Consider the following 21,076-nt stretch of genomic DNA (forward strand, 5'->3'; position numbering starts at 1 on the left):
GGCGGGCCTCCGTGCGCGCGGGCTTACCTGCACTGTTCACTTGTGTGACTCTGTGGGAAGCACACGCTTGTTTGGAAACAGTGCCCACTGTTTCCAAAGGATACTTTGTCCCCCACTGGGGACAAAGGTACCTGAACTGTAAGTTACGAAACTGCTTAAGAGAGCCTGGCAATTCCTGGCGAGGTAAACAGTGCTGAAAGTCGCTGTAAAGGTCGTTGTCACTATTGTGAGCCAGCTGTGTTATTGCATTGTTTCGGGTTGGGAAAGGTAACTCCTCCATTCTTCTCTTCCTGGTGTTTACAGCTTCCAAGGCTAAACCGAACTTGTGTTTCTTCTGCGCCTAGCTCTTGAATTCTCATTCATCGTTCTGTTACCAGCTAATTGTATCCATAAACTGCTTATGTGTACGGTATGCTGTGGAGAGTGCCTGGTCTCCTCAGAGGGGGCGGATAAGGCATGTTAACAGTTGTTCTGTCTACTAGAAAAGGAAAAGTTTGGACAGCACATAAATGCTCATTCAGACTAAATGTCAAGTAACTTTCTTTTTATGCAACTCGGTGTCTTTTCTTTGGCAGAACTGAAAGTGAAGATCCATTAATGCATAATGCTTCCCCTCACCCACCCCATCAAACGGGAAAAAAAAAAGGGAAGAACTGTAATAGCTTTTTCATGGAGCTAGTGCAGCAATGTCCATGTATTTACTATTCACTACTGTGGGTTGTCATCACAGGAAATAAAGAGCAAAGCCAAACCCAACCACATAAACTCCTCATTATTCATTTTCCTATGCTCTGTGCTAATGCTGCCTGCAGTGATAGAGCTATCTGGCCAGTTGCCTGGAATCAATTTTTGATTTAACAGATAGTAAACCAACATTTTTCTATGACAGAATCTATTCAGTTAAATAATACTATATGGGTATGATATTCTTAAAGCATGGTTAGATTAGTTGCAAGTGGTGTCATCATTTGGCTGCTTTTTTACATGTCATGTCATGAAAAAATACTAACTTCATGAGATAACGTGTAGTTCATTATTAGCTGCATCTTCATGCTCTTATGAGGTAGTCAGGAATTTCTTTCCATATATTGTGAACCTCATTATGGAATATTTGAACTATGAAACAAATTCCACTGTTACATGGTACTTTTCCCTGAGATTAAAACTTTTATATCTTGTGACATTTAATTTTTCTAAAATTAAATGTAAAATTGTGGGGACTAAATAAAAATTCACTTTTAAACATAAATAAAGTAAGCAGTAATTATAAGACTTCAGAGTATACAGTATTTTTATTTAGTGTCTTGTACTGAAAGGCAATAAAAGCTACCCTGTGATCACCATGCTCTTAAGCAATTCCTGGAAGTATATTCTAGATTACTTAAATTTTTAAACCAAGATCTTAAAAGGTAACCTATAAAGTATTTCTTTTTACCTGATTTCAATTTCTTTCTTTCTTTCTTTCTTTCTTTCTTTCTTTCTTTCTTTCTTTTTTTTTTTTTACTGTAGATAAAAGAATACATGTTCACTTCAAGTAGAAAGGAGCATGTTCCCAAATTCTTCCAACTTGGGTCGTCCACCATTCCCTCCAAAATACCAACAACAGAGTACTTTTTTCACTAAACTTCCTCTAAATATACCTCCTAGTCTTCTTTCTCACCAGCCAGTTATCGTTCCTCCGATTCATTTTCGCACTGCAGTGTAAGTACAGTAAGATTTGATAGCAGGGGTTGGGTCTGAAAGAAATATTTCTGTTTATGGAGGATGGTTTTCACTGTTTTTAACATTGAACTGCATTGAATGTCACAAAACATGAAGATGTCAAACGTATAAAAAAGAGCTGTGGCATTTCTCTTACGGACCTGCAAATCTTAATGCTCGCCTGCATTTGGCATAATGCATGAGATGCCATTGCACTGATTAGAGCTGTTAATCCACAGTTCATTTTTAAAGCTCTTCAATTGTATTTTTTTATTGGGGAGCACAGAGAGGAGATGAGAAGGGGAAGAAAAGTTTATTCTTGGGTCTATATTTCAAGACACCATTGTGTTCTTTAGGCTTTTGAATTTAACATCTTTAAGTTAATTTTTTTAACACATATGCTGTCAAGAATGACCATTTTCTGTTTTTAATGAAATACATATTATAAACTGAAATATGTCTTCATTTTGAATAGAAAGATGTATTCTAAGAAAAAAAAATGACAGGACTTGTAGAGTTTAATATTCAGTTAACAAAAACTACCAACTCATAAAAAGCATCTTGGTTATCTTATGAATAATAGTTATGGACTGTAGTCTTTCTAGAGGCCTTTTGAGTGGGAACATTGAAGCTACTCCAGCTGTTACTCCGGTAGTTACACTGCAACCAGTGACTTACAGAAGTGTCAGTCCAGTGTCTACATCAGATGCCCTGACGTCATTTCAAGGAAGAAAGTAAGTTATTTGTATATATCTGACTACTACTGGTTATAATGTACCCATTGTGAAGCTCGTCTGTTATCAATTTCTTACGCAATTTGAGTTGTGTTAGAAATTGTGATACTGAATACTTTTTTTTTTTTGATGGAAACAGGCCATGTATTGGCTCTTTAAAGCATTATACCTGTTTCTGATAATCTTTGTACTCATAAGTGACTTCCTGTACCTAGTTTTCCTCCTCCAACAGCTGTAGCCTTGCAGAAGTGATTTAAGTGATTTATTGTAATACTGCAATGGATTGCAGTCCGTGTCGGATTGACTTTAAGAAGGTTTGTGTCGATGAATGTTTTTTTCCTGTTAATTTGTCAAGTTAAGAGTAGAGTGCACCCTCAAGGTTTTATGGGAATTGTCATGTTTTCCTGATGACACATGAGGTGTTTTTCCTTGTTTTCTTAATTATGTGAGTATTATTTTTCAAATACAAAGCCTTAAATTCAAGCATGTATAAATTCTCTTTTTTAAAGACGATTTTATGGAAACCTAATTTTTGTTGTTTTTTAAAAAAAATTAACTTGAATTTACATTACTACCTTTGATATTTTAGTTACCACAGAAAGGGAAATTTTACCTAAATGTAGGGTTTAATTTTCCTTTAATGCTTTAGAAAAAAACCCCTGTTCTCTTTATCAGTTCAGATATACTAGTTGATAAGTGTTTCTATAGTTCTGGGAATCAGCTGATTGGAAGGAGGTTCTATGTAGTCTGTCTTCAGTACTATCTCCTGTATGTTATTTCTGTACCAAATCTAACATGAAAAAATAAGTACAACCAAATATATGCTATTAAGTTACAGTTGAGTATGTAATTATTCCATGAACTAAGGAAATTCCTGGTTTCATACTGCATGCATCTTTTCCTCTTGAGAAGCTGTGCTGTGTTGGGAGATTTGCAGTCAATTTAACCAAACTTGTCATTTGGGTTTCAGTTGGTTAGTGCAGATGCTTGCCTTAAAGAATTGCATCCATCCAATTCTAGGCTAGCTTCATTTCTGCAATTTTATGTTCTCTTTTCCCATTCCAGGTTTGTTTCACATAGTACCTAGGATAGGCATGACTGTTCTGTAGCACACTTGGGCTTAGTGAAGTAGTTACATCATTAAGTTTTAGTATTTAAACTTTGTAGAAGTGGTCTTTTAATCATAAGTTGGAGCTTGTAAACTAGAGGAATTACACAGTGTCTCTCTCTAGGAGACAAAGTCAACAAAGCATTCCAGATGATGCCAAACGGCAGCGGATTCATTCACATGATTCTGACACAACTGTAGTTAACCAAGCAGTGCCTTTACCAGAAGAACGTAGACGCTCCTTCCCATCACCAATTTCGATTCAGTCTCCGGTGTTGCATGCACATGGTTCACCAGCTTTAATTGGATGTGTCCCTCCTTTGCAAGATAATTTGTTTCCAGACCCTGCAGGAACCAGGCTCCCTGTTGCCAAGGATGAGGTAATTGCTTTCTGTGCCTGTGCTTTACTTCTGGCTTCTGAGTAGGCAGAAGCCAGAGGTGCTGTGGGAGACGACAAAAATTTCTACAAGGATTTGTAACAGTGTCATGGGACATCTATTGCTAAGCTGCCATTAGAAGGAGTATCAGTAAGTGTAGCAGCCACTGTGGTTCTATATCACCTCCTTGTCTGTGCTTGGGTTTGAAGTATTTTTGTGGGGACAGGGGAAGTCAGGGTATTATTTCCTTGTGTTGTTTGATTTCCATCCTGATGTCAGGCTCTACTAAGTAAAAACTGGAGAAATAGTCCATTTCTCACATGAAATGAGGTGGGGAGAATCCTGACTGAAAAAACCCCACCATAGTAATATGAGAGAAGCTCATTCTGAATAAATGCAGTATTTGGCCTCTAAAGATGTTCTCTACCTTATTTCAAGAAAGCATAAAAGTTGCTGTCATAGCTGTTCTGGAATATAGAAGAGAATGGAATGTAGTTTAGAACTGTTTCTTGTTCTGCACGAACATGACAGAAGGGTTTGGGTTTTTTTAATATAAATATGCCTGTTTGTTATAGAATGTAACAGTGTTGTGAAAGGAGAACAGTTAATACCTCCTTCCAACAAAGAGCGGACTTCTTCTTTTAACAGTTTTTGTGGGATGAAAAAGAAAGCTAATTTAAATCAGTTTTTATAATAAGCTTTTTTCCTCCTGTTACTGGCAGGCAAACTGTTGACATTAAAGTCAGCAGATGATGTCTCTGGTCTTTCCAGTTATTCCCTGAAAGGCTGCATGTACTGATGATGCAGAAATTATTTTCTGTGGTTTGACATTTTATAACAAATGGAACAAATTTAAATTTAAAAACTTAGCAGAAGTTTCTTCTAGGGAATTATTCATTGTGAATTTAAGTGTAGTAAAACTGTAGACAATGGAGTAGGCCATGTGAAATGGTGCTGAATTTTGCATAAAAAAATCCAACTTTCTCTGTTTCATGTAATTGCATGTCTGACCGGAAAGAACGTTCACTTTGCTATGTCTTTACTTTTTGTATGTGTGTGTCCAGTTAAGTCAACAGATTTTGGAGTTGTTTCAAGTGTGTCGGCAACAGGCCTCTGATTTGGACAGAAAAGAGCTCTGCAGAACAGAACTCCAGAGAGAAATTCAGCTAATTTTTCCACGTACGTTTAGAATTCGATTACTTAGTATCAGTTTGAATGCTCTTCCAGTTCGTGATTCTTCCTTCCTCTCAAACTGTAATATGTCACATTTTCTGTTACTCTTCTGTTACAGAGAGCAGACTTTTTTTGGTTGGATCCTCACTGAATGGATTTGGCACTCGTACTAGTGATGGTGATTTGTGCCTGGTGGTTAAAGAAGAACCAGTAAGTAATTTAAAACATACATAGTTAAATGTGTGGGCTATTAAAAGGCTGGATCCTGAAATGATAAAAAAGTGCTCAAATCTTTTTGATTTAATAACACAGTTTTGCACTCATAATAGCTACAAACTATGGGCCCAGATATGAATTCAACCCTATAAACCTAACAAAACTTACTTTTTAAATCTTTACCTTCAATTCATAAGTGAAAAAATACAGCAAAAGGAAAGAGGAGGAAGAAAATTTTTTAGAGAACTCTTTTAAATGCAGAAACAACTTGTAATAAGTAAAGTTTCTTATATTGTTGTTTAGATTCATAGCTACCAATTTTAGTGATCAGGCATAAAAATGTATTTAATATCTGGAATATTTTCAGTGAAAAAAAAATGTTATGAGTAGAAATGAAGTTAAAGGAAAAGGATATCTACAGGAAATTTAAATAGACCATAATCTTGAAAGAATTGCAGTGTCATTTAAAGGGCAAAAGAGGACATTTTTGTGTAAGTGGGACTAGGTTTTCATCTAGGTCTGCGATTTTTAAATGTATATGTAGGCTGTAGAATGTGTTAGTGTACATGTTCATGTCTTATTCTGAGAACTAATTTCATTTTGAAAGGAAAGCATGCTTACTTTGAACATTTAAATGAGAGATATCAATTCTTTTCATTAATTTTAATACCACATTTCAGGTGAATCAGAAGACTGAAGCGAGACGTATACTCAGCTTAGTCCAAAAACTCTTCAGTACTAAACTTTGTAAGTTACTGTCTAAAGTGAGGTGGTAAGATTATTGGCCATTCTGGAAGAAGTATTGATGCACAATTGCAACTAATATATGTAATTGCATCTTGTCTAGGTTCTAATCACAGTACTCTTTGAAGAAAAGCTATAAATATTTAGTGATGTTACTCAATGCTGATCAATGGTAATCAGAAAAACAGTTTTTCTTGAAAACTAGTGGACTTCAATAACGTGTAATATTTCAGATGACTTTTGAATTGTGGAACACAATGAGAAGGGAGTAGATTTCTGTTTGGGAAACCTCTGTTAGCGAACTCTTGCTAATATCTTAGATTGCAGTGTCTTCCTGTGAAAAATACTCTTAAAAATTTGTAAAATAAGATGTCACTCACAGTAGACTGTATAGAATTGATTTTTTTCTTTTGAGAAGTAATTAACTTAGGTGCCTAATGAAGAAAGTAATAAATGTTGACAGTACTAGTACACACACACATAAAACATGTAAATTCACAGTTTTTATAGGTTGTTGTTTAGACTCCCTTCAGATTAAGAATTCACATGGGCAGTTCTTGACTTAAATGTGAAAACCTTCTACTTCAAAGAGGCTTTTGTATCATCCTTTGAATTATAAAATACCCTGACATTTACTGATATCAATGACTTTATCACCCTTCTTCCCAGACCTGTGATAGAATCTTTGATGCTACTCCTTATAGTGATGTTCTGAACGGTCCTGCAGTGCTAAAAGGAACAAACTGTAAATTTAAATGCAGACTTCAAAATTTCTTCATTGGCAAGCATGCATGCACAGATTTTAACAGCTCACTTGGAAGAAAGACTTGATAGATCTATTGCTGAATAGGCATCTGATATTTAATGCTTATTATACTGTATATTGACATTTGCATAAGTCTGAAAATTAATCTGGGTTTGTCTGTGGTGCAGCTCTCTCCAGTGCTTTCTGGTAGCACAGTGATAAAATAGGTGTGTTTTCAGGGATCAGAAAGGGAGCTTCTAAATAAGCAATCTTTTTCAAGAGCTTTTGTTCTTGAGCGTTAGACAAAATCAAGTCAGAAAGGTATGATGGTCATGTGCAAGTGATCCCCAAAGGTATTTGTGCCTTTGCCTGTTTTTTTATGCTTTCGTAATTCTCTGTTACCTTTCAAGTGCATTTGGTCAGCTTGATTTAATCAAAATGTTCTGTGGAAGGTAAGGCAGGACAAAGCACTGCTGAGATTACCACTCCTGTCAGGCGCTCTTAGTTGTGGTGTGTAGACCTTCTCTTCAGAATCTTGAAGATTCTGTGGCATTAATTCCTATGCCTAGCAGTCTGTCCTGTGTCTGTGTATGGATGTTTTGTGAATACAACTAACAGGCAAAAATTGTTTGAAAATGTTTGGAACAAAAAGGCTTTGGCACATGGGTCTTTCCATTTAGATTTAGCTAATTTACAAGCTGTAGCTCAACTCTGCCAAGGTTTAGTACTTCTGAAACAAGAGATGTCCTGGTTTCAGCTGAGATAGTTAATTTTCTTAATAGCTGGTACAGTACTGTAATTTGGATTTAATATGAAAAGAACGTTGGTAACACTCTGAAGTTTCAGTTGTTGCTCAGTAGTGCTTACTATAAATCAAGGACAGCCTGTCTACCTAAAATGTATGAATCTGCTTCTGATAATTATTTTCAAGTTTTATGCTGCCCTGTTAGCATTTATGATGCTATCCTATAATTTTAAGGTAATACCTCTTTGACAATATTAGTTAAGTATTTCTTTCTTCTGTAGAAGAGAGACTGCAGCATGTTCTCAACAAGTGTGTGAGCAGTCAAAAAACTTATTGTTGCTTCACATGAGAGAACGGAAACAAACATAGTTTGGGCCAAGCATGAAAGCTAGCAAAGTGTGTGCCAAGATGTAAGAGAAACAACAGGAGGGAAAAAATATAAGATGCTGTTTGAAATTAAGTTCTTGCTCTGGTTTTATGAAAGAGTTAAAAGACAAAAAGAAATAAGGATGATGTTTGTGGCATAGGTAAAGTTTTAGAGCTGTTTTACCTTTTTCCAGATCAGTTCAGAAACTTGGGAGTTTTTTCTGTCTGTGCCTCTCATAACATCTCCCTCTTTGTTCTTGCACTCTGCAGTTTTGCTGTGCATTCCAGTATAAGGACAGTAAGCGTGTGATTCTGTGCTTATTTCACCTTAATTTTATGATTGATAAATGAAGAAGCATTCCAAGTGCAAATTAGATCACTCTCTTTCAGCATTTTTTTTGTCTTCAGAACTTTAAGTGCTATCTCTTTTGTCCTTGTTATAGAGTTGAATGTGATTTCTAGATTAGTAGGTATGGGAGGTGGATTCAAAATTTGTATAGCTTATTTCAGTTTCAGATTTGTAAATGGTAACAAGTGTGAGCAAGAAATTTTAGTCCATCAGATTCTAAATCTTTTAGCAGAGCCTTTTCTGTGTTGTCATTCTGCACCTAGAATACCAGCTGAAGTGAAAATGTGTTCTCTTCTGAATAGTCTAATCACAGAGAAAAGTGGGAGAAAGCTTCAGGTATTTTATTCACTGTTTTTGTGGGGCGTGTTAGTCTTAAAGGTATATATTGTGTTTCTCCTAGAGAAGAGAGATGTAGGGATAGCAAATACATGATCCGTATCAAAGGATAGCTGATCATGTGTAACTTCTTGGCTTATTTGTTCAGATACCTGTAGATGTATTTTTTTAGAAGATTGGCTGACATTCCCAGAACTATATGCTGAAGACAATGTCTTTAGAAATGTGAAGCATTAATTTGGGGTGATAACTGAAGAGGTTACATCTAAACCGCTGAGAGTAAATGTCAGACTGATTCCTCACTTCAGATTCATCTGTGTGGGATTCATTTGAAAAACACCTTGGTAGTGTTAGGTTGACAGGTATTTACTGTCTACATAAATAACAAAGAGGTGCAGTAGAGTTGAGACTAGGGTATCAGAGTGGAATCTGCCTAATAGTGGTCAAGTGGGAAATGTGTAACAGCTGGGACAAGCAAAGGAATTTGAACTCAGCTGAATGACTTTGAAGGACTGTGCAGGTTGTTGAGTGAATTCCAAAAAATCAGCAATTATTTCATCCTGTGGTGGGTTGTACCTTTCTAGATTCTTCATGAATGTGGATTCAAACTCCTGTGTTGCCCAGTTTCTCCTTCTATAGTATAACCCAATCAATGAGAGCAGGCTACGTGCCCAGGATGCCAAAGATCTTTTTGGCATATACCATGTTTGGGATTAATATTCTGTACAATTTCTTAATCTTTCATTCTGTAAAAGAAGAGAGAGAATTAAGCTGTTCAGTCTGAAATTCTGAATGAATAAGTTACATATGAACCAGTGCTTAGTCTTCTTTGAAGCCATTATATTCTTCTTTTCTAAGCTGTAGTGGTGACCATGACCTTTTCATAGACATGCCCAAAAGTGGGGAGCAGCTGTATAGATTTCTTTTCATATATTTTGATGTAGCCCTCTGGTCGTAGCTTTCACGATCACATAGTCAGTTTACTAAGGCACTTACTCAACCTGTATGTATTTCAGAATTCCACATCCTGTATTTGTGACTATTTCTTCCCAGTATGTATGTATAAGCTACAATATAGATTCTGCTAACAGCCTCATTGGTCTGAGCCAAGAAACAGGATACCAGCAGGAAGTCACTGCCTTCTAACTTCCTCTTTGCTCTTCTAACTTCCTCCTTGCTTTTTACCACCCTGTGAAACAGATTGGGTTTATGTTTTGGGCTGTATCTTTTTTTCTTAGCCAACTAATTTGACACAAGCATCCATCAAGTGTAGGGAGGCATTTGCAGACAAGGATGTGTTTGGAAGTGGATTGTCGCTAGAATGAGTTCAGTTAATTTCTGAAGAGCATTGGTAAGGGTCATAGTGAGGAAAGTTGAATTGCTATGGCATACAGAAAGACATCCACTGTTGTCTACCATGTGCTAGTGTATTGGGAATCTTTGTCATAAATTTGGTAGTGAAAGGAAAGTAGTCAGAGAGGCAAACTCTCACTTTAAAAATGTTCTGGGGATGCTGGAGGAGAGATGCCTGGATGTGTCTGAAGGTTCAGCTAGAGGCAATGCTTGTGTAAAGTTTGCAGTCAGTGAACATGAATTGAAGTTACTTATTTAAGATTCTCCCATTAACATCAGTAAATTAGTAAGATTTTCTTTTATTCTGAGTGCCAGTCTGTGTGTTGCTTAGGCTTGTACAGTGCATTAAAATCCAGATAAAAGATTGCCTCCGGTCAAATCTGTCTGGACGTGCATGTCCATAAAACAGTTTCAGAAAGTCTCAAAAAAAAAAAAGAAAAAAAAGAGAAGTTTGTTTTAATTGAGTATTTCCCAGCAGTGTTCCACAAAATCTGAATTTGTCATCCAAAAGCAATGGAGATGATGCTGTTTAATCAAGGTGGCTATTCAGCTGATAGAAGTACGTTGTTGCTTTCTCTGGGGGGAAAGAAAAAATGAGAGTTTTTTCAAGGTTATTTTTAGTCTGTATTACTTGTACTGTGCATGCTTATTTATGCTAATCTGAGGTTAATTTGTAGAAACAATGGGAAAATGTATGATGTTGGATATGGACAAATACAACTGGTCCTAGATTTGGCAACACAAGTAATTACTAAAATCATGCTTTTTGCCCAAATTCATGTCATATAACCTACAGGCTATACTTGTTTTTCTTTTCCGTTACTTTCTTGGGCACAGTATTCATTCAGGATTATGGGAAACTGCTGAATATATGCTGAGGTATTATGAAGTATAGGGAAATCACAACAATATGGCTGATGCAACAGTTTTGGGGAGCCAAGTGTGGAGGGTGCATTTGGTGGCTTTTTGTGAGTGGCTGAGCTTAGTATGTGTGAGTTTGGACAGTCTGGCATTGAGCCTATGTATGTATACTGTGTAGATAATCATCTGATAATCATAATCAATGTGGATTTATTGCATGTGCTATTACTATTAAAGAAAAGGCAGATAAAGGTTATCGCATCTTTGATAGAAAGCATTGTCCTGTTTTCAGTAGCATTTCCTGATACGTACTTTGTCATTCAAATGAACAGTTTTGCAAACAAGCCTATCACTAGCCCATCCTGGTTGGATATGTTCTTGCTCCTTTATTGTTGTACCTTAATTATAACTATTCAGGATTTCTATTACAAGTACTGTTCCATGAAAGGATTGTAGCACTGCATTCCTTATGTTCAAATTTCTGGAATGTATTTCCCACAGAAAACTATGTGTTCTACTTTCTTCTCTAATGTTTAGTGTGGGGGGCATTTCACATGCTTTCCTAGGTTGTTTTTTTTTGCTACAGTTGCTAAAGTTTACTTAGTTTAGCACAACTCTGCTAAATATAATAAGCTGCTATTTGCTATAAATCAGTCGATAAGATTGTATTACAGGATATTTTACTAAGATCTGCATCTTGCATTAAACTTAATTGCATGTTTTTCTCCATTTCAGCAAGCTACATTGAGCGACCTCAGCTGATCAGAGCAAAAGTGCCAATAGTAAAATTCAGGGATAAAGTCAGGCAAGTATTCTCTTCAGCATAATCTTTTAGACTTTGACATGGGAAAGTGTTCTATAGATGTACTGCCCTTAGGAGTAATCCCAGTTATGTGTGTTTATTTGTGTGGTGCCGTAGTTGTATTGTAGATTTGTAGATCTAACATGCAGTGGCAGTCAGCTTATTGTGTTGATGGTCTGAAGCACCTCTTGTGGTTGAGATGCTTTTTTGATTCCTGTGATGTGAATTAGAAGCAGTACATCATGTATTTTTGTGGGCTTTTTGTACATAGTGGACTCCAAGTTGACAAATGGTTTGACAGAAAACCAGTGGTAGGAAGAAAACTGTTGTGAAATAGAATTTTGCTTGCTGTGCAGACATAACTATTGAGCTATACAAACAACACTGAAACAGACTAGTTTGTGATTATGTTTCCTTGTATTCATTGTCTATTCATTATGAAGACAAGAGAATAATTTAGAGGGATGTGCTAGGACAGAGAATGATGTATTTCGTATTGTGTATGATGAAAATACCTGACAGAGGACAAAGTCTTGCAAAGGACTGAAATGTGTTGACAGTCTGAGTAATATTCATATCTTCCTCTGTTCATTGGCTTAGTTTTGTAAAACTGATATGTATTAGCTTCCTATAGTAACGTAGTTTCATTCTTCTTTGTAGATTGAACAACTTTAATGTAGCTGTCTTAACCTGTCTATATGGTTCTGAAATTTTACAGACCTGTATCTGTATTTTAAAAACAAATACACCTACTTTTCTGGCCTCTCCCTATGAAAGCATATCACAACATGTTTTTATGACGATTTAACTTTATCATCGTAAGGTTCCAGCCCTGATAAAACTAAATCAGTCATGTTCACAAAACGAACTAATCTATATCATCAATTTAACCTTCTGTTTCATCTGAGATGATATACACTTGTTGGGTTTTCTGCTTTATACTTTTTTCTTCATTTACACCCAATGCCATATTTACATAAGTATACTTGCCTACCTTTTAAAAATTTGAATGTTTTTTACTTTCTCTTCTAACAGTACAGAAGGTTGTTTCTTCCATGCTTTCTGAAAGTCTGATACTTGTCAAGTGTTATATGGATTAGCTACATATAACAATGCTAGTCTTTTTGTATATAAATGAAATGATAAATTCCTGGCACAAATATTGAATGAGTTATGGGATTGTAACAATATTTTTTTCCCAATTTAAAAGGAGAAAATAAACTTAAAAAAGAAACCTTAAGTATGGAACTGGATGGAAGTGATTGTGTGAGAAGATTGAAATTGTTTTGTAAGCACTTACAGTCCATAGTGCAGTCACTTTTTCAAAAAAAAAGTCACGATAATTATATACCTTACAGATAGGATTTAAAGAACTCTTTATTTCCCACTAAATCAAAGTATGATCGTCTGAGACTAGAAGCAGCACATTTTATTTTTGCAGAGTAAAACCCAGTATTTTTCACCATCTGGTTTTCTGTATTGCTTTTGTGGAAGAGAGGAGTGGTGGGGAATGTAATGATTTTGGGTTAGGATTTTTTTTTTTTAAATTGTTGTTTGTTTTTGTTTTGTTTTCTGTCTTTACAGTTATCTTTCTCTTACATAACCTGTCATCTCCATCCATGTTTTGTCTTTTTGTTTAAGCATTTGTCTCTTTCCAGTCTCTTACTGGCCTCTTGTCTTTTTTGTAGGCTCAGGTGTATGAAGAATGCGTACTCATGCATTTTTTCACAGAGGTCTTGAAAAATTGATTGGCTATCCTGTACCCAGGGCACTAAGCCTGACTTTGCCAAAATTGGAAACTAAACATTACAAGCTTACTGTAAAAGCTAGTTTTTTGATGCCCAGCTGCTGAGAGAAGGTGGTTGAATTCAGTGGGTATTATCTCTGTCTGGAGATCCACATTCTAATGTGTTACCAGTGGTCCATATATACCTGCAAATGGCGGTTGCCCCTTACTTTGGTTCGGTGAATGAGGAAGCATTCAGTTTGTATTTGTTCTCTTTTATTTTACTAAAACTTGGGAGTTTATAGTGCTGTAAAATTAAGGGAAGATCCATTGCACTTAAAGACTTACCATTTTTGTTCTGGTAGTCTTTCCCAGGAAATTATTTTAATGCTGGCTCTGCTTCCCAACAAGCCTTTGATCAAATATCTTTATACTACAGAAGATACAAAACCTTCCTCTTCTGCTACAATTGATGTGCAGTTGACTCTTTTCCTCTCCTTTTGTGCTTTTTAGTAGAACTTGAGTCCCAGCAGTACTAACCCTTTTTCACTTGCACTACTGCAACAGCTATTAAAACATGCATAGTAAAGTGCAAAATAACTGCAATAGAGCTTGCTTCAATCAGCATCTGGTAAACAGTCCTCTTGTTAATTTGGATTAATTGGAATTACACATGCAATCTGACATTTTTTTATTACATTTGCACATGCAGTTAATATTCTTATGGGTGTTCATGCTTATATTTACAACTGTGAAGTGGTAGCTGAAGCTTGTTTATTTTCAGTACTTTTATGTACTATATTCTTAAAACATAAAAAAGGCCCTGCTTGATACTAACTCAGGTTTAAAATTATGCAATGGTGGTTTTGATGCAAAGAATGTTTTAATGTAAAAAAATGTTTAAAAGATATAAAAAATGTTAAATGTTCAAAATATGCAAAAAATTTCTTATAGACCTCAAATTATTGTCTTTTACCAAATTTAATGAACTTCAGGTCCATGTTCCCTTATATAGTCAAGAAAATCCTAAGAAGTATTTGAGCAAGCAAGTGCTATGTGAATGCAGCTTGTGCATGTAAAATGGAAATAGCTATATATCACAGACAACTCCTTCTTTGTCTAATAATAAGCTCTTCTTGTTGCGAGTTAGTGTTGCTGTTGCTTATTTACCATGCAATATAATTTCTTGAGTTCTGTGAGTAGTTAGGCTCTATATGCAGTAGGAGATTCAAACTTGGGGGCAGGTTGTGTTGTAAATAAGGCAGTTAGTGCTTGTTTGCCTTATTTAACCTTAACAGAATGAAAATTATCAGAACTGTTTTATTGCAAAACATGCAGTGTTTACTCAGAATTTATTTTATTCTAAAGTACTGATTCTCTCTTATTGTCATTGCAGAAATGCCTCTTACCTTCTAACCTCTTCCCGTTCTCTTTTTCAGTTCATTGGCATAATTTCTTAAACTAATACCTCAGAGAATCCTTCCTGGTATCAAAACTTACCTGTAGTAAATCATGTAAATCATATTTAGTTGGGAGAAAGATTTGGTAAAAATTAAAAAAGTTATGTTAAGTTGTCCTAAGGTCTAAATTTGTATCTACATGTATTCTTCATGTAAAACAGCAATTACATTTTTTTAACAAAGGAGTTCAAGTTTATAAGTGGCTCAGGTGATATAAACAAAATCATAGGAATCATGGCATTTAAAGCTCTGAAGAACGTTTCTAGGGCTTTATATTAAAATTATATTTCTCCATATCTGTCACATAGTAGTAGTAAACATTCAGAAATTGAATACCATGATGCTTAATTTTTTTTTCCTCCCTAATAGCAATGTGGATTTCGACTTGAATGTAAACAATGTTATAGGTATAAGAAATACATTCCTTCTGAGAACCTATGCATTCAGTAAGTTTTTATTTTATCTTCTTATTTCTTTAAACTTTGCTTTTTGAGTTTGTATTTTGGTATTGATATGCTATGAACATATAATTTAATACGTTGTATTACTATGTATATATTTACTTCTTTAGCTACATTAAGTAGGTTTAAGATAAGTTCTTGTTGCTCATTCTAAATATGTGGAGAAAACAGCTAGGTATGTTTTTAATTGAATATTATAATATTCAGAAGATAACAAAGATTCTTCGTATTAAGGTTCACGTATCTAATATAAGGGCTACTTCAGGTATTCTGCATATAACAAGATCATGATAGTAATGGTCATCTAGTGGTATAATCTCCAGTTTATTTTATTTCCTTACAGCCAATGACAGCCAATTACTCATGGCTGATAGCCAGCTGTGTCTGTATGCTGTTGCAGAGACTTTCCGTGGAAAATCCAAAATACTGCTTCAGTATTTATACTAATCCCAAATCAAAATTGGATTGTGTCTACTCAGGAGTTTGCATTTTAGGGAGAGATTGTGAAACAGCCTTGTGAAAGGAAAGTAATAAGAACAGCGCTCCTAGTGGTAAATTAAGGTTTTCTTTCTTAGCATTGCAATGTCATTTGGCAGTTAAATACATAAAGGAGCGTGCCTCAGGCTATTTCTTTAGGGCATTTGCATTTGTTCCTTTACCACCTTCTTCAGTTCTTGCATAAAGGAATTTCTTTCTATTTAGGGTAGGCAGTTACCAATAGAAGCTATCTTCACTAGTTAATTTTTACTACTGTTTCAGTCAGACTAGTTTGTGTTCCATATTCGTGTTACTAGGAGAGTCTACAACTTGTCCTGGGTCAGTTGGTTAACTGTGACTTCTTCATACATTCAGGAAGTTATATGACTGGAAAAGGATTTGCTTCCAAGTTTAAAAATATTAGGAAGTAATCATTGTCATTTACAATTGCAGATGAGCAGTCACTTCACTAGGTCTAATGTTGATACATTTGTTTGTAGCTTCTGTCACTGATTGTCTTTACTGTTCTCAGAAAATCACTGTAGGGCACACAAGTCCAGATGTGAAAAGAGCAGTGGAAGCAGTCCTAGTATCCCACCTTTTCTTCTGTTCTGTTGTGGTGGTCACTTTTATAAGGCCAGCAAAATTAACTTCATGTTTCCTGATGAAGGCTAAATAATATTTTCTTGAGGTCAAGGAGTGAGTTAGTAGTGAAGGGAGACTTGTGATTGAAAATATTATCTTCTCAGTGTTCTGGACCTTTCTAAACGTATCAGGCATACAGCTTGTCTGTCTTGTCTTCCTTGGACCAGAAAACTCAGGTGACATAAGGCAAACAAAACTAAATGAAAGCTTTTATCAGACTATCTCTTTCCATACCTTTATAAGTTGTATCAGCAAGGGTAGATAGCCTTATATGTATTAGCCTGCTCAGTTAAATGTGTAGTTGAAAGGGCTTCAACTTGCAGGGGGAAAAAAATTATCAAATTACCTCAGATGTGGAAGATGCATTGGTCTGTTTTCCATTAGAACAAATGAGATGCTCAGGCAAATAAGGGACTAATTATCTTAGTGAACATGATTAAAAAACTAAAACTCCAAATATTTCTGTGGATGCTCTTCAGTCTGTTTTGAAGTTAACTCTTCTGTGTTGGTGCATGGGTGCTCTAGAAAACATTGAGGAGGATGAGGCAAGGTGAAACAAAAATGTCCAGAGAAAGTGTGGGTAGATTAGGCAGAGCTAGGAGGTGAAGTCTGAGCTGTTATGTTACCAGTGGTTTGTTGAAGGAGGCAGGTCTGTGATTAATCAGCAATTTTTGCTAGATATTTTTCAGTTAGTGGAAGCTGGACTTTTTAGCTTTGTGCAAATAACATTACTGAGCATTTTCTTGAGGGGTAGCTGGTATCAGAGTATCAGACAAAGTTTACTGGTCATATTGCACTAACTTTATTTTATACAGATTACAGGCACTAGCAAACAGAATTTAATATCTCAAAATGAGGTCAACTAAAAAAAGATCTTTTCTACTGTGACACACAAAGTAGATGTGTTTGAAACTGGAGCCTATTTACATTTTTCTCTCATGAAATAATGCTATTTCAATTAATGCATCCTCATATGGTACAGTACTTTTTTGGCATCTCACAATTAGTGTACTAAATTTTATTTTTTTGGTTCAACCACTGGTGAACAATGTCATGAATAAGGTGATTATGGATAAGGAGTTTGATTGTTTCCAAAAGGTCTTCCAGATCTAGTAGGACACTGATTGTGAGAAGAGTACTGGTTACATGGGCATGTGTGCTGAACCACTCTGAACATGTTGTGAAAAAATTGTTCTTGCTAGTTTTACAGAATAACAGAGAGCACCCCAACTGGTGCAGTTGTAGGATGTCTTTTGTCCTCATGTCCTGATGAGCAGAATACAAAGCTTTGTAAAATGATGTCAGGTTAGAAAGATACTCCAGAATGTATAAGCTTTTAAGGCACTGTAAGGCATTTGACTGAACTGATGATCTGCATAGCTGCAAATAATAAATTAAGTATGCTACAGAGTCCCAGGAGTTTGTGGTGAGTGACATCTACCTACAGTTGATTAATACCTTAATTAGAAGGCTATCTATATTCACCAGAAATTCAGATGATGATGCCTGGAATATGCCTGTATTTATGTCTTTCCTCATGAAATGCATATGTATTGATTTAAAGAGATACTGTATCTAACATGTCATCTACATAAAAAGCTATTGAGGACAAGGCCAATTTAAAATTTATGTTTGTATGCAGGGGTTACTGCTCTCATGTATCCTGATGTAAACTTAAGAATCAGCTGTCCTCCAACCACAGGAATACTTTTCCTTTTAGTAAAGCCTCAATAAAACAATAACATAGGGTCTGTCCTGGCAGCAAGTTAATTCAGGGGAAATTAGTACCATAACTGGAGAGACCTTAGAAGTAGAAAGTGACTTTGCAAATCTCCTGGTATACATCTTGTAATGTGTCCGTGGATCTTACCACTCAAAAGACTGTTTTCAAATGCAAATATTTTGTTTCGATTTTTATAGGATGGATAGTAATTCTAGAATAACTAAGTAAATTCTATAAAGTATCTGCAAAAGGTAACCTTAGAATACAAAACTACCATGTTGATCAAGTAGGAGCAAATGTTGATTAATTGCTGTCTAGTTAAATGTAATTTTTTGAGATGTGTTTATTTTACTTGCAGTTGAGAATCGAGTTCGTCCATTAGTGCTTGTTGTTAAGAAGTGGGCAAGTTTTCGTGAGATAAATGATGCCAGTCGTGGTACTTTAAACAGCTATAGTCTTGTCTTGATGGTTTTGCACTATTTACAGAGTAAGTATTTTTTACATGTTGAAACTGTCCCTTTTAAGTTCATACTTGTGTAGTTTTCCTCTTTAATAAAATAAAACAAGCAGTAGTCATCTTCTACACAGAAATATTTAAAAGTAAAATGGGTTTACTCCCATTTCCTTAGTGTTGCATTTGTCTTTAACAAGTGGACCGCTCTTTGGAGGCAGAGTTACCAGCTTTAAAAAGGTTTGAAAAAAAAAAAAGTAACTGCTGGACACTGTATAGCTATAAAATAAACTCAAGTACTAGTTCACAAAAATGCAAAAGGACATTTTCTGTAATAAGGAAGGGGAAGAAAAGATTCAAATAATCCTTTTCATATAAAACTGTGATCAGTCAGCTGTCTGGGGAAGATCAGCAGTCCACAAACAAAAGAGGAGCCTTCTACCTGTGCTTCCTCAGCCTTTTCTGTGGGGAAAAAAAAAGGGCCAAAAAAAAAAAAAACTCGCCTGAGATGTGGCCCTGTACACTGTACATGCATCTAAGCACCAGATTTTGAGGTTCTGATGTTTTATTCACACAGTTTTTAAGCTTTTTTTCTCTGCTATATGCAGGGTATATGATCCTGAAAGCCTGTGTCCTAGAACTTCTAACAGTGTTTTTGTTGATGATACTGTGGAGGGAAAAAAAGAACACCTTTCTTTTGCACGAGTGTCCCTGCCTTCACTATGCAAATTTCTTTTCTATACTACTTAAATAATTTCCATATTCTTATACTTCTGTGGATGTCTTTGGACCCAAGTTTAGTGTGGCTTGAGTTTATTTTGTAGATACATCAGTATCTTGTACATGAACTTTCTTCCAGATAATATGGCTAACTAATTTGTACAGTAAGAAAAGGAAACTCATAGGGCAAATGCAAGTGGGAAGTGGTAATTTTCCCCCTCCCATCCATCCTCTTAGTAGAGCTTAGCAAAGCATACACACCTGGGTACAATACCTTGGTTGCTCAGATTTTGTTGCCTTTTAATTTACTGTGGTGGAGATCTGGAAATTATCCAAGATGTTGCAGAAATATGACCTCTTTCATATTTCTCAACACCCACAGGAAAAAAAGAGTTATAGAAGCAGCTGTGATAATTTTCTTAGCAGTCCTAACAGTGTATTCTACTCTTTGAAGACACCCCAAGCACATTCTGAGAACTCTGCTGTTCTTAGTCCCTCTGGAAACAGGATTCTGTAACATCTCTTCTCCTGTAAGACCTTGTTGAAGGGTGAACTAAGTCCCAAGTCCAAGACATATGTACTGAATTTATTTATTATTTTCTCTAGTGAATGATGTAGACCAATTTCTTAAACCATGCTGAAGACGTGATGATAAAGCTTTAGTCTGAGGAGTGCTCTGACAGTTCTGTAGCTGCTTCAGTAGGATGTGAATACTTTTGGATTTTGGTCTATCTATAGGACCATCTAATCTGGGTGATTTTTTTTTTTGTCTCTAATTTATGTTGTTCAGTAGATGAACTCCCAATCCATGATTTTCATAAAAGTGACAAATATTTAGGTAATTTTGTGTTTGTTAGTATCATTAATGACTGCATGATCTTCATAACATGTATGCTGTTCAGCAGACCAGCTAACATTATACATAAATACATATTTATGTATTTTATGGGGATTTTGCTAGCAATGCCTATAAGTGTGTTGGGCTTTTTTTTTAATAGGTTACATTTGGAGACTCAGTATGTAATACTTGGCAGCTGAAAAACAGATGCTCTTGCAGTAACTGTAGACTTGTTCATAGAATTGTATTAGATGTAACGAAAAAAAGATGAGTGAAGCTCTGATTTTTCATTTAGGGAATCTAGATAATTTTCCTATAGCCATGAGTTAATATGAATTTCAGAAATAAAGCTGTACCCAGCTGCTGTAGAATTTTTCATGCCTTTTACATATAGTAGTATCTTGGTAAGACCTCTCATTAGCTGAATAAAGTTCCTGTAGTACTGTATAGTACAAAATATAGTAATAGAAATGTTTGCTGAATAACTTGTTTTACAAAATGCGTGAAAGTGAAGTTCTTGATAAATGTTTTTAAGATAGAATTTTGATGCAACTCTTTGATGTAGTTGATACGATATTGCTTCCTGTGAATTACATGAATCACAGCAACTTTAAACTTTTTTTTTATAGCCTTACCTGAACCCATCCTTCCATCCCTCCAAAAAAATTACCCAGTAAGTGTTTCTTATGGATTTACTACATCATGTATGTGTGTGACCCTGCTTATCTAAATACGTGAATTCTTTAATGTCTCTAATGGATTAAGTTGAAGACAGTCTGTAGGTCAGGTCATTGATATGCTAAACCTAAGTGTGAAAGGGATTATTTGCTGCTTTTGATAATTTCTTTAATGAAAATTCTGTTACATGTGAGAAGATTTCACACACAGTTAGAAGAAAGTTCTAATGAAAACCACTGACCTAATTCTCTTTATGCTGGCTTGGAAATATCCCTGTGTCAGCTGTG

The 21,076-nt window shown here is 35.5% G+C and overlaps 1 protein-coding gene across 1 annotated transcript in view; it reads left to right on the forward strand.

The window, feature by feature from the left end:
• The first annotated feature begins 1,487 nt into the window (after positions 1-1,487).
• Positions 1,488-21,076, forward strand: part of PAPD4 (poly(A) RNA polymerase D4, non-canonical) — a 38,029-nt gene continuing 18,440 nt past the window's right edge. The window contains exons 1-10 of the mRNA XM_017743677.1: positions 1,488-1,701; positions 2,298-2,435; positions 3,668-3,923; positions 4,985-5,099; positions 5,212-5,303; positions 5,990-6,056; positions 11,544-11,613; positions 15,166-15,242; positions 18,461-18,589; positions 20,741-20,784. Of these exons, the coding sequence (XP_017599166.1) occupies positions 1,547-1,701; positions 2,298-2,435; positions 3,668-3,923; positions 4,985-5,099; positions 5,212-5,303; positions 5,990-6,056; positions 11,544-11,613; positions 15,166-15,242; positions 18,461-18,589; positions 20,741-20,784 (1,143 nt within the window). The 5' untranslated portion in view covers positions 1,488-1,546. The remainder of the gene's footprint in view (positions 1,702-2,297; positions 2,436-3,667; positions 3,924-4,984; positions 5,100-5,211; positions 5,304-5,989; positions 6,057-11,543; positions 11,614-15,165; positions 15,243-18,460; positions 18,590-20,740; positions 20,785-21,076) is intronic.

The sequence above is a fragment of the Corvus brachyrhynchos genome, unplaced genomic scaffold (genome assembly GCF_000691975.1).
Source record: "Corvus brachyrhynchos isolate BGI_N302 unplaced genomic scaffold, ASM69197v1 scaffold8, whole genome shotgun sequence".
NCBI lineage: Eukaryota > Metazoa > Chordata > Aves > Passeriformes > Corvidae > Corvus > Corvus brachyrhynchos.